Raw genomic sequence first — 14,395 nt, 5'->3', positions numbered from 1 at the left:
GTTCAAAGCTGAGCAGCAGCAGAAATAGATTTCTCATGCATTATCGGCTTTGAATTCGTGCAGTGAATGAATGAATAGTAATGCCAATGGGGCATATTGGCAAAAAAGTGAACCGCCTAAACAATAGAGGTTGCTTCGAGAACAAGTTTCGGCATGAAAGTGATACTTCAGTCGATATAAATATTCACTGTCACTGATCCATACACACACCGAGAAGGGGTACTGTGATACAGTAGCGGCACTGATTGCCCACAGAGTTGTGATATTGAGCGGCTACCCGTATCGGAGGATAAGATAGAATAGGAGTGGGGAAGCATAAGGGGCCCAATTGTGGCCTGGATGCATCAGTAATCCGAAATGGAGAACTGACTCCTGGTAAAATCTTATCTTAAGCTTGCCGTCACTACCGCTTTTCATAAAATCGGAAGCGAGCATTGCAGCTCTAAGATTATGGTCAGCTGGAACATGGAAGGTTGGTTGTCACCCAGCAGGCCATACGAGAATACTCGATAAGCCCGTTGCTATACATCTAGACCTTCTAGTAAGCGATGACTTTCAAATTGAGGGAAGGTTGCCCAAGAAAGTAATTAAAGCAATACTTCATACGAAAGCTGACTGGGATGAATGCGCGGATGAGATTATCCAGTTTGATGCGGTCACTCTATTCACTGACGGTTCTTCGGTTGAAGGATCCTCAGGCGCCGGTTACCATTGCTGGGAGTTTCAAATTAGCGGCTCAGCGCCCCTCGGCCAGGACACGACTGTGTTTCAGGCAGAGGTGGTCGCAATCCTGCTTGGTGTTCGAAGTCTTGCGGAATCCGGTATCGAGGATAGAAAAGTTCAAATTTTCTCAGACCGTAGAGTTGCTATTCTGTTTATAGCAAGACATGAGTCGCGTTATGCTCTCGCAACTGAGTACAGGAAAATATTAGAAGTGGCCACACAGAAATGTTACATCGGTATACATAGGGTACCTAGACACAAGGGTATAGTGGGAAATTAAGAAGTGGACCGTCTCGCGGTAGCTGGGACAAGTACCGCCTTCATTGGTCCCGAACCCCCTGTAGGGATTTACTTGCAAATAAGGAAGTCTATTGTACAGGAGGATCTATTAAACCTTCATCAAACGGAATGGACCGTGACTAAGTATTGTCGCGTGTTCAAACTATTTATGACCAACTTGGATAAGAAAAAGACAGCATACCTGGCTGGAGAGTCCAGCAGATTGCTAATGTTCTAACAAACATCTTAATATAATGGGTGTCCAATGGAACATAATGTGCAGAGGATGTAGCCAAACTGAGGAGACAATCATTCACTATGTGTGCGATTGCCCCAGCTTATGTCGCATCAGACGGGTGCTGCTAGATAAAGCGGTGCTGTTTGGTGAAGACCTATCAAGATTAATATGGGAAATAGGAAGATAGAGTATCCTCCGGTTGTGTCAGGGTTATTTATTCTTTCAGGACAGGAAAAACACGGATATTTTTGCCAAAGCTTTCGGCGCTACAATGCGCCTTCCATAGTGGTGAAAATCATGATAATGTCTCTGAAATTGTCTCTTCCAACTCCTCCGCTCCTAATGAGGTTTAACCGAAGAAACCGAAGATAAAATAAGTTCCTCATATTTTATCATTATTCTTTATAATTGAGCGCTTTTTGTGGATTTTACAATGAGTTTGACGCCCAAATCTATCGATAATTTGTATGACATTTTGCCCCATATGCCCGATTGAGAGAGAGAGATTCTACTGTATTTCCTATGTCATTTCTCATGTCAGTACTTATACAATTATCAAGATTAAAGCCGCCCTGTTTAATGGAGTTTATCCGACAAACGGGCTGTTTTGAACGAATCTTGTCCTTAAGAGAGGTTAATTTAATTGGGAATGCATAATGGACCCAAAAGGAGGCCTGAGTGTAGCGGTTCCGGCTAGGAACCGCTCCACTGTAATCTAATCTAATCTAAGGCCGGCTTCAGACCTAAGGTTTAGCCCAGTTCCCAATGGTCTCAAAATTAAAAATAGGAACCAATTTTATTGGTTTTTCAAAATTTAATGGATCACTTGCCCATGTTGACCAATCTTAAGTGACAATTTTCCAAAAAATATTGATTAAGAAAAAAATAGAGAAGTTAAGCCATATAGTTAAGCCTTAGGTCTGAAGTCCGTATAACTGTAGATAATTTTAACGAAAATTGGCAGTTTTCATAAAAAACATATAATTTAATTACGTGTAAATAAATCAACGTAAAATACACAGTGAGTGTAATAAAACACCGTACAAAATGTTTTTAAAAAAATAGTAAATTTCCCTAGAAGGTTGATTTGCTGTTTTTGTGCTTTTTCTACGAACAGTTTTACCTCAAAATTGATTTTAAATGTATTTTTCATGTAGGATCAATATGTGAAATTTTTTGAAGGTTTCTGTCGAACTTGTTGCTTGCTTTTGAAATATACCAGAAAAACAAATTCCTTTTGACGATCTATTTTCAAGGTAACAGGAAACTTTTGGCTTTTGTTTTTCTTTACTAAGAAATGCAAGATTCTTTTTTTTCTCCTTTTGTCAATAAGAGAAAATGTGTACGTCGGGTACGTCGTTAGAGGGATTCTTCCGCATTTTTCTTTATGTGCATTCGGAGAACTTGCCAATGCGAAGGTCAGCTTTTGCAAATTTACAAAAGATTTTCTCTGTACGTCCGAGATGGCATGAATAATGATGAGATGAGTGAAGAGAGAAATCCTAGAAAATCCTAGTAGAATCATTCTAAAGATAGAAATGTGATTCTACTTCCCAAAGCCTAGGAAAATTAATGTGAAATGACATAAAATAAATTCACATGATTGATGGATATTGTGATAAAATATGTTTGTTTCCACATTTTGGTGCTTTTTTCCATTTTTTTTTATTAAATTTTATTGTGACATTAATGGGAGTTTTTTTTTATGCAAATCTACGTCCGTAGGTGAAAAAAGTGAGTGGACCAAATGCAGATCGCTATTTTGCTATGAAAGTTCTCAAGAAAGCCACAATTGTGCGAAATCAGAAAGACACTGCCCACACAAGAGCTGAAAGAAATATATTAGAGGCTGTCAAGGTTAGTATATCTACCTACAATATTCTATTCTACTTTTCTATATTGAGATGAAGCAATATTATCGCTCAAAAGCGCGTGGAAAATGATCTTGAGTGAGTGAGAGAGAGAGACAGAGATGGCAAATGAAGTGATTGCAATAAGTACAAATGTAAATATTTAGTATTAAGAAAATTATACATTGTGATAAGATAAAATGAATTTTCTATGAAATGGGAGTTAGTTCACTATCAGTAATTAATCAGTTTTTCAATTTTTTATGCTACTCTCTCTAGCTAATTAATCTCCCTCGGGTTGTCTTTAAAAGATGTCAAAAATGCTTTTCATGAATGTGCAACTTTTCCATTTAGGAAAAAATTTTGCATTATCTATTTGTCTTATCACTTTGAATTTGTGATGCAATATTAGCTTTTAATTAAGAGGACAATATAACTTAAAAACTGAGTGGGAAGTTGTTATAAAAATGCATTGGGAGATAAAAGAGAAATGATAAAATAAAACAGGCAAAGAAGGGCTTTTCCTTAGAAAATTAATTAGGAATACCTATACTTTTAGTTGCTTTGAGTAAAAAATGTGAGAAATTGTGAAGCAATTCTCTACTTACCTGAATGCTCGAACTTTGCTTAAACCGAAATACCTGTCGGGAAAGTTATCCATAGGCGAAATGTAGCTAATTAAAGTCTCAATCAAAATGAAGTCGAATTTAGAAAACAACTTTTGACTCTCGAGATATCTGCATTGAAAGTTTAATTAAAATGCATTTTTTATGTTTTCTCTGACATATTTAAGACTACGGCGCCTCTGGTGTCGGTTTTATGAATTTCAGTAGAATTGGAGCTAGGGCTATCTATGTAGGGCAGAGGTGTGCAAGAAACCGTTGAAACCGAATTAACGTCAAAATAAGTTTGTTATAGTAGCGTTTTTACCATTGACGTACATGTTTCATTTGACGTTAATTCGCGGTTTCAACGGTTTCTTGCACACCTCTGATGTAGGGGAAAGTACTCTTCCTTCGAACGTTCATACCTTTGAATAACGTAAAATTTCTTTTATTTTTCCTAAGAAATTTACACATTTCTATTAAATATTAGTTAGCTTATTATTAATTATTGATAAATGTGTAAGTTTCTTAGGAGAAATAAGAGAAAATCTACATTATTCGAAGCCGTGAACGTTCGACGGGAGAGTACTTTCCCCTACCAATAAAAGCAAAAATTAAATAATTAGAGTAAGACGGGGTAATTTGGAATTATGTCTATTTCAGAATTTTGAGATTTTCTCAGTTTCAGCTGGTCAAAGTGGAAAAGAAAACCACGAAGAAGTAGTACAAGACTTTACATTCGAGAGTACTTCTTCGTTGCATTTTTTTTCTTTTGCCATCTAAATTATGTTTTGAAAACTCAAAGTTCCAATTTAGACATCATTCCTAATTACCCCATCTTACTTTAATAACTTCTTAAAGTAAATTTTCTGCTGACAAACATTTCGGTGAGAGGGAGTGGCCGTTCCAATAAGATTCGTAGTTTCGGAATTTACAGATCCTGAGGTATACGAAAATCTGGGATTTACTGATGAGCTCTGGGATTTTCGTGGTCTTTGGATCTTGAAGATCCTACGGGTTTTGAGGTCCAGGGATACTCGAGGAGACCCTGGAATCATAAGACTTACAGGATTTACAAAACACGGAATTAACAAAGTCCTGGAATATTCAAGATCCAGAATAATCGAAATTTCGAGATTTACAGAGTTCATGATTTACGAAGCCCTGTGATATCCGCGGTCGGGGAATTTTCATGATACTGGGATTTTTGGAGGCTAAAGATACTCGAGATTCCGGAATTTTCAGAGTACAGGATTAAAGAGTCCGTAATTTTCAAAGTCCCAGTAATTACTGAGTTCCGGAATTTTCAAAATCCGAATATTTTAATGTCCTTGCATATTCGAGATCCCGGAATAATTAAAGGTTTGGGATTTACAGAGGCCGTAATTTACAAAGTCCTGATGTTTAATGAGTTCCAGGATTTTCAGTACCCCGAGATATTCAAGGTCATTGAATATTCGAGATTCCGGACTAATCGGAATTTAGAGATTTTCAGAGTTCAGAATTTACGAAGCCCTGTGATATACAAGGTCGCGGGATTTTCATGATATTGGGATTTTTGGAAGCCAAAGATACTCGATATCTCGGACTAATTAGAATTTTGGGATTAACAGAGCGAATTTATGAACCTCAGGCATTTCCTGAGTTCCAGGATTTGCAAGCTCCTGGAATTTTTGGAGTCCTAGCATATTTGGAATCCCAAAATAATAAGAGTTTTGGGATTTAAAAAGCCCGGAATTTTTAAAGGATCAAGAATTTTCAGTATACAGAAATACTCAGAGCCCTTGAATATTCAAGATCCCAGAATAATCTGAATTTCGACATTTACAGATTTCAGGATTTACGAAGCCCTGTTATACACGGTGTCGCGTGATTTTCATGATACTGAGATGTTTGGAAGCTAAGGATACTCGATATCCCAGAATAATTGTTGTTTTGGGATTTTACAAAGCCTAGATTTTACAAATTCTCGGCGTTTAGTGTGTTGTACGATTTTCAAGATCACGGTTTTTTTTTGGAATCTTTGCATATTCGTGATCCCAAAATAATCAAAGCTTTGGGATCCACAAATCCGGAATTTACAAAGTCCTGGCGTTTACTGAGTTCCGGGATTTTCAAGATCCTGGGACTTCCCAGGAGTTATGGGATACTCGATATACTGGAATAATCAAAATTTTGAGATTTATAGGTCCCGGCATTTACTATGTTTCGGGAATTTCAAGATCCTCAGACTTTTAGGGTCCTGGTATATTAGAGAACCCGGATTAGTGAGAGTTCGAGGATTTACAGAGCCCGGGATTTACGAAGTCCGGATGTTTACTGGGTTCCGGAATATACGGAGTCTCAGGAGTTTTGGGAGCCTGACATATTCGATATTCTGGAATAATCAGTGTTTCGGGACTTAAACAACCCCGGATTTTCGAAGTTCCGGATTTTACTAGATTCTGGGACTTATACGGGCTTCAGGCCTAAGGCTTAGCCAAATGGCTTAATTACTCTAATTTCTCATCAATCATGATTTTTTGGGAAAATTTGACTAAGAATTGGATTATTAAATATAAATAACGTAAATAACCTATTAGGCTCCCAAAAAGCGCAATTAAATTGCACACTATTCAGGATTTTGAGACCTACGGGAACTGGGCTAAACCTCTAGCCTGAAGACCGCTTTACGTGGCCCCAGTATTTTTAGGGTACTGGGGTATTTGAGATCCTGGAACAATTGAAGTTTCGGGATTTACGAAGTTTTCTGAATTTATTGGGTTCTGGGATTTTCGAGGTGTAGAGATATTCAATATCTTGGGATCTTTATAAATAATCAGTGTTTCGGGATTTACTTTTTTTGGGACTTACATTGGCCCGAGAATTTCAGAATTCTAGGTTATTCAATATCCCGAAATAATGGGAATTTCGATATTTCACAAAGCTCGGAATTTACCAAGTCCTGATATTACTGGTTTATGGAATTTTCGTGTCTTGGAAATTTCAGTATCCCACGATATTCGGAATACTGGGTTATTTGAAATCCCGGAATAATCGTAATTTCGGGATTTACAAAACTCGGGATTTACGAAATACGAAGTCCTGGAATTGAGTGGTTTCCTAGATTTTCGGTGTCTCGGGATTTTCAAGATCTTGGGATTTATGGGGTCCTGGGATATTCAGGATTCGGAACATTCAAAATCTACTTAGTTCGAGATTTACGGGATCCTAGTATTTCCAAAGTTCCGGTACATTTGGAATTCCTGAGTTTTTTGGTCCTTCTGGTCTTAGAGAACCCGGGATTACTCGGGATTTCGTCATTTTTGAAGTTCTGGAGTATTCAGGATCCCGACTAATTTGGGTATCGAGGATTTACGGACCTAAAGAGTAAATTAATACGGCTAGTTTCCTATGTTAAAGTTTTGATATGTTGAATTATTTTCTTGAATGAAAGAAAGAAGAATAACCTACGAGTCTCTTTATCAATTTGACTATTTTTGGTTGTAAGTCAATGTGACACAACTTGCAAATTCATTGATGATAAAGGGAGACTATAGAAAGTTTTTTTGCGATAAGAAATGAAGAAGAAAAAAAATGGACAAAAATTACAACTGATACCAAATTTTCTATTTTCTCTTTCTCTTTTCAGCATCCATTTATAGTTGATTTAGTTTATGCTTTTCAAACATGCGGTAAATTATACTTAATCTTAGAATATTTAAGTGGTGGCGAACTCTTTATGCATTTAGAGAGAGAGGGAATTTTTCTAGAAGACACAACATGGTAATTTTTGTTTTTGATTAAAATATTTCGCTTGAGAAAAGTGACAGTATTTTTTTTGCTTTTGGCAGTTTCTATTTGTGCGAGATAATTCTGGCACTTGAACATCTTCATTCGCTGGGTATTATCTATCGTGATTTGAAGCCAGAAAATATCCTTTTGGATCAGGCTGGACACATCAAATTGACAGACTTTGGACTGTGCAAGGAGCACATTCAAGAGGGAATTGTTACACATACTTTCTGTGGAACAATTGAGTACATGTAAGTATTAGTATTTTTTTTTTTATTGCAAAGAAAAGCATTAAAATCTTTCACTGGACACGATTTTTTCAGCACGTTTTCTCCTTTGCCTTGCCATTGATATTGAAGTAGATGCTTAGGGCTTTTTTTCAGTCGTTTTTTACTGAAGTGTTGAGCAAACAAAACAAAGAATGATAAAATTGAGTCATAAAGACACTTGGAGTATTTGAACTAATAAACTTCGATATATATTGCACTGTTGCAGCGATTGCAAGAGTGCGCGCGTGTTTAGATAGAAAGGCTCAACTGGAAGAAACTTGGCAAAATGCTCGATCATTTTCTTTATCACTTAGTTAGAGAAAATTTTAAAACATTTTATGTTTGTCGCAATAAAATTAAATAAAACAAAAAGTTTGTCTCAAATAGGGTTTAACCTTGAGACTACAAACATGTCTAAAAGATAAGGAGGTCATTGGCGCTTTATGATGAAATAACCTCTAAAATCTACCCTATGCTAAATAACTAAAAGAAAACGTGACATTTTGTTAATAATTTTTTTTCGTGTACGTAAAAACAAAGTTTTATTGATGTATTCATAAAATATTATACTATCGTCAAATTTAAATTTCCTCTGTTTTTTTTTTAGCTTTTTCCTTGACCTCTGATTTATATTTTGAACAATGTAGTGAAATATTTTAAAATGAGAATTTGAATACTGCGTATTCTTATTATTATAATAAATTTCTGTAGAATTTTTCAACTTTACAAAAGGATATTGGCATATGGAAATATTTTTACTCACTATTTTAGCGTACAGAATGAATTTAGCGTTTAGAATGTGAGGTTATGTTCAATTTAACCTCATTAAAAATATCAACATATCATGAGAGTTTACTCATTTATCTCTTTTCAGGAGACTTTATTTGAGATTACAGTAGAGTCCTACAAATTAGAACGATTAGAGGACATTTTTGACAATTCTAACCTCCAAAATTCAAAATTTTGAATCAAATCCCTGTACTTTCTTACAAATCTTCGTAATATCGAAATTCTTTTTAATTTCATTCACTCATAATGTACGAATAATCAAGAAAAAGCACAAAAGTATTATTTTCAATCATCCACAATACGATTTTTTTTAACATAACCCTACAATTGACATTTTTAATTTAATCGTCGCGTCGTCGTTCGGTAGGTTATGCGAATATGAAAAATTCGGATTTGATAGACTATTATATTTATATATAATCTTTATAAATTTTTTGTTAATATTTATTGTTACAATATTTATTCATTTGCGAATCATTCAGATTCTAACCTCAAAAATTAAGGTATTAAGGACTGGGATTATAATACGGTCAATTTGTATTTCTTTCTTAATTTATTTTCTGGTTTTCTACAGATCTTTTAAATTTTATACAGAATGTTCGGATATGGAAAGGGTTTCTTTTACTTTCTCAGAGTTATAGGTTACATTACATTGTGAGGTTATGTCCGGCAGAACATGAAAAAAAAACTTGAATTATAAAAGTTTACTTATTTGAACCATTTTAACAAACAAATGGATTTATCATCGCTATAATATCATTGAATATTATTTTGTCACTTCATATACTTCAATTTCTTTTATTTACCCCTAATTTTAACCTCAAAAACTAAATAATTTAAGAATGAATTTTATTACACCCGAATCCTGTTACTAGGGGAAAGTACTCTCCCTTCGAACGTTCATGCCTTCGAATAATGTGAATTTTCTTTTATTTTCCTAAGAGATTTCCACATTATTTTCACATAATTGTCAATAATTGATACTAAGCTAAATAATATTTAATAGAAATGTTTAATTTTCTTAGGAAAACTTAAAGAAAATTCACATTATTCGAAGGCATGAACGTTCGAAGGGAGAGTACTTTCCCCTAGTATCCTATTCTATTTTTTAAGAATTTTCCACAGAAGATTTTGACACGTACATTATTTCTATTGCTATTTTGGCTTAGTGATCATATTACATTGTGAGGTTATGTTAAATCTAACCTAAAAAGATATCCCAGAATTTTCATTTGTTCATTCATTGATCTCGAAAAGTGAATGATTTTGTTGCAATTGTCAATAATCTATTATGCAATTATTATTTAAAGTTTAATTAGGTAATACTTATTATTCCCTTTCTAATTCTTCAAATTCTAACCTCTTAAAATTAAATCATTGAGGTCATTTACACCGTGGCTTTAAGGTTAGATTGAATTGTTCCAAAATCCGATTTTAATCAAATGGGTTTACATAGTTTACATCGTTATGTGGTGATTGAATTAGATTTTTAGCGGGACGAGTATTTTTTTTTGTGGTTAGAATCGATAAATCTACTCTAAACATGTAAATGGATTTTTGTTAATATTATACTCAGTGTAAAATCTCTGCTACATTATTGCCAATTATTGTCAAAAAATGTTTTCTGATTGTTTCTTTTTACCTTAATAGTCTGTCATCTGACTATAATTATTCTAATTTCTTGTAGTATTTGAAAAAGAGATTATGTTTTATCCTTGTTTGTTTTTTTCTTTTCTGCATTCTTGACTCTTATTCCTTTGAAGGAAGTTGAAAAAATCACATAATTTGTCTCTGTCATTTTACCACGAAAAAAAAAACAATAAAATTAAGTTAGATTGATTGGAGTAAGGACAAATGGAACAGGTTAAATTCAGTCCAGTTCGTATTGGAATTGCCGTTTACATCGAGAAAATTAAAATAAATTTCAATCTAATGCCATGATGTAAATAGCCCCTATTATTCTCTCATCGTTATATTACATTGTGAGGTTATGTTAAATTTAACCTCAAGAAATTCCACTATTTTAATTTTTTTATTCAGCATTGACGGAAAGCATTTTTTGCGATTATTAATAATCTATTTCGCTATTATTTCAAGATTAATTAGTATTTATAATTCCTTTTAGAATATTTAAAATTTCTAACCTCTAAAATAACATTGAAGGTTAGAATTTTGATACATACGACTTCTCCTTTCTTAGTACTCATTTTTTAAAACAGTAAATTCTCTCAAATTCGGGTATTTGGAACCGAAATGTTATCCGAATTATAGAGAAACTCGAGCATGAAACTGTTTGTACCCAACATTTTCTTGGTTATCTAGAAACTCTTTTATATTTACACACTTATAACTATTGGAAAATTCACATAAAACTCTCAGTAATGAAAAATCTTAACCTATTAAGAAAAACTACAGAAAATATGAACATTTTTGATTCATACGGCAAACTTAACCAAGCACAAAAAATGGAAACAAACTTTTTTTTTAAACAGAACTGCCACTTGAATTGAAAAGTAGTTCTATCTTCACAGAAACGAAATACCGAGAGTATACAGTAGACTCTCTCTCAATCGGGAATATGGGGCAAAATGTCATCCGGTTTAGCGATAGAATTGAGCGTCAAAGCCTTTGTAAATTCCACAAAAAGCGCTCAATTATAAAGAATCACGGTAAAATAGGAAGAACTACAGCGAATTTGAACAAATTAGCTTCATAATTAAACGTGAAAATTGTCAACAAAATTTGTCGCCCGATTGAAAAAGAGCCGATTGAGTAAGAGTCTACTGTACTGTACTCTGTAGAAATTTTCAGTTGCACGAGAGATTTGAGTATTCCAAAATATTTTCTCGTATATCCTTAGTGTCAAGGTTATCTTGTCTTACAATGTGAGGTTATGTTCAGTCTAACCTAAAAATACCCAACATCTTAATAGTTTACTCATCTAATTATTTTGGGAAGCAAATAATTTGATTTGAAAAAAAAACATTAACAAAAAATTCTAACTTCTTCAAATATTTAAAATTCTAACCTCTAAAATTTAAAAATAAAAATGTAGGTTAGAATATTGAAACTACTGACTTCTCCTCTCTTATTATATTTTAATTCTCTGTAGAAGTGTTCCGTTGTGAGACAAAATTTTGCATTCGAGTATATTTTTTCGTTCTTTCTTAGCGTAACAATTACCTTATATTGTGCGGTTATGCTTAGTCTAACCTAAAAGAAATCCAACATAAAATTCATTTGAAATAATGAAATAATTACTTTGTTCAAGACTCTTCTAAAATTAAAATTTTTAAGGTGTCTTCTTCTTCTTCTATTTTATGTAAAGCTGTCGGACTCACTCGGGTCCATCAGTTTTAAGGTGTCAAACTGGAAGCTTTGTAAAACGTCAAATACGTCAAAGTGTAACCGGTTCCAATTGAACTGATTCCAATCGATGTTAAACTGATTCATAACCAATAACTAATTTTTATCAGAAATTTAATTATATTACTCTTGAGGTGTATTTTGGGCAATGTTTTGACTGATTTATAAATCGGTTGAAATCGGTTGTGAACCGGTAATGAACCGGTTATGGACCGATAAGTAATTTTCGTCAGAAAATTAATTCTATTACTCTTAAAACTACTTTGTGGGATCTTTTGAGTGATTTATGAATCGGTTCCAATCGGTTACGAACCGGTAAACGGTAAATGATTCAAATGTACTTTTGAGATAATATCATGTAAGTCACGAGTTCGAGCACTTCGCAAAGCTTGGGACGTTTTGCCATCCTTTGTAATTTTTCAAAATTTCTTATAGATTTCCAAAGTTTCGTCTATATTTCCAAAATTTCATAATTTTCACAAATATTTCATAAATTTCAAGCATCTTTTAACTCAGTGTTCTTAAATTTGATTAAAATTTTCGCAAAATCTTGCGATTTTTTATTGCATTTTCTCCCATTAGAACTTGAGAAGTCGAGCAAGTTGAACCACGAATTGGAGAAGTTGATGGTGTTTCACATTGTATGTTTGCAATTTTGTTTGATATTGTTTTCATCTCTTCACACCTCAATCCACTTGATGTCTTGTTACCCAATGAAGATGAATTTTATGGCGATGATGAAGAAGATCACACACGTAATGCTCAACGATATTTCTTCTCAGCTTATTTCTCTTCTTACAATATATTTCTCGGAAATTAATTTCTGACGAATTTGTGAGATCAAAAACTGTTATGTCTTCACAGTTATTTTCATTTCACTAGATAATTAAGACAAAATAAAAAATTTAAAAAAAAAACTGGAGAGGAGATCTCAATTGTTTTCTCTGCTCTTTGGATGTTCCAGGGCACCTGAAATTCTGACACGAAGTGGACACGGAAAAGCCGTGGACTGGTGGTCATTGGGGGCTCTAATGTACGATATGTTGACTGGATTGGTGAGTTGATGACGAGATGAGGGATATATAAAAGGGTTTCTTTTTCCTATTTTATTTATTTAACAATTTAATTGGTTTTTGCATGGGAAATAGCCTCCATTCACAGCTGAAAACCGCAAAAAGACTATTGAGACCATTCTGAAGGGGAAACTCAATCTACCCGGCTACCTCACCGCCGAAGCTAGAGATTTAATCCGTAGACTTATGAAACGACAAGTGCCACAGAGACTGGGAGCTGGGATATCGGATGGAGCTGCCGTGAGAGCGCATCCCTTCTTCAAGCACGTCCAGTGGGCAGATGTTATTCATCGTAGGCTGGAGCCTCCAATTAAACCCGTCTTGGTGAGTTACTGACTTCAAATTATTCAAAATGTTTGCATTCAAGGGGAAAACAGTGAGGCAAAATGGTGTACATTGAAAATTTTTCCTTAGATTTCCTTTTTTTTAACTATTACTTTAACAAACGCAAAAAAAATAGATTAGATTCATTCAAGGAATATGAGAAAAACATGAAGTGTTCGAAGGCAGAGTATGTGCGAAGCCTGAAATCCTTCCCCTAATTGAAATCTTCAAAGACTGCGATTTTCTACATTTTTGTCCTGAAAATCGCCTAATCATTATAAAAAAAATGAGGTTATCCCGGCTAACACATTAAGTACTTATTAAGTACTTAATAAGTTCTTAACTCTATAACTTAATTTTAAGGAGTTGTAGAACAACTAACTACTCAAAAAATATATGAAAATGAGACAAACGTCAGCGCTTTGTGGCGAGTAGTGAAACTAATGTAGTATGACTCAGCCTTAACACTAAGGTCTTAATTAAGGCCTTTGCAAAAGTCCTTAATTAAGTAGTTTGTATTAAGGACATAAAAGTACAGTGGGTGTCAATAGTTTGTTGCCTAATGCATGTTTGAGAAAACAAGAGAAAAAAAATGATAGAAAAAAATACTTTTTCAAATTTTTCTTTTTCAAGATAAGTTCCCTGTAATCCGTAGATATTATTTATATTTTTCAAGAAAAATAATTAATTTTATTTCATATCAAAAATAATTGTTTTCCAAAAGTTGGTCATTTCTGAAAAATCAAAAGTTTGTTGCCTCATTTAAAAAACTAATTCAAAATGGTGAAAACGTGCAACCAACTTTATATTGTTAAATCTTATTGAACCGGACGCATATTTTGTTTGAAGTATAGCTTTAACTGGTACCGGATGAGCTCTCGAAATCATTCTACCAAAATTCGAGTCGTCTGGAACAAGAAAGTTGTTAAATGATGGGTTAAAAAAATTGAAAATCTAGTAAAATTAGACTCCCGGAACACGAGTTTTTGGGGCCAGAGCTAAAGGGATGAAATATCAGAGTTTGATACCCTCTTGGGCACGTTACACTCCCGGATTATACTCTGGTTGAACTAAAGAGACTAAATTATCAGAATTTAGTAATCTC

At 34.0% G+C, this 14,395-nt stretch overlaps 1 protein-coding gene across 3 annotated transcripts in view; it reads left to right on the top strand.

The window, feature by feature from the left end:
* The window catches only part of LOC129802370 (ribosomal protein S6 kinase beta-1), a 77,480-nt gene that overhangs the window by 43,012 nt on the left and 20,073 nt on the right, over positions 1 to 14,395 (top strand). For all 3 annotated transcript variants that reach the window (XM_055848128.1, XM_055848129.1, XM_055848127.1), the window contains exons 4-8: positions 2,966 to 3,097; positions 7,327 to 7,460; positions 7,529 to 7,720; positions 12,858 to 12,948; positions 13,042 to 13,290. In XM_055848128.1, coding sequence (XP_055704103.1) covers positions 2,966 to 3,097; positions 7,327 to 7,460; positions 7,529 to 7,720; positions 12,858 to 12,948; positions 13,042 to 13,290 — 798 coding nt within the window. The remainder of the gene's footprint in view (positions 1 to 2,965; positions 3,098 to 7,326; positions 7,461 to 7,528; positions 7,721 to 12,857; positions 12,949 to 13,041; positions 13,291 to 14,395) is intronic.

Source organism: Phlebotomus papatasi, chromosome 2 (assembly GCF_024763615.1).
Source record: "Phlebotomus papatasi isolate M1 chromosome 2, Ppap_2.1, whole genome shotgun sequence".
Classification (NCBI taxonomy): Eukaryota; Metazoa; Arthropoda; class Insecta; order Diptera; family Psychodidae; genus Phlebotomus; species Phlebotomus papatasi.
The sequence above is the reverse complement of the archived record's forward strand: the minus strand, read 5'-3'. Positions and strand labels throughout refer to the sequence as shown.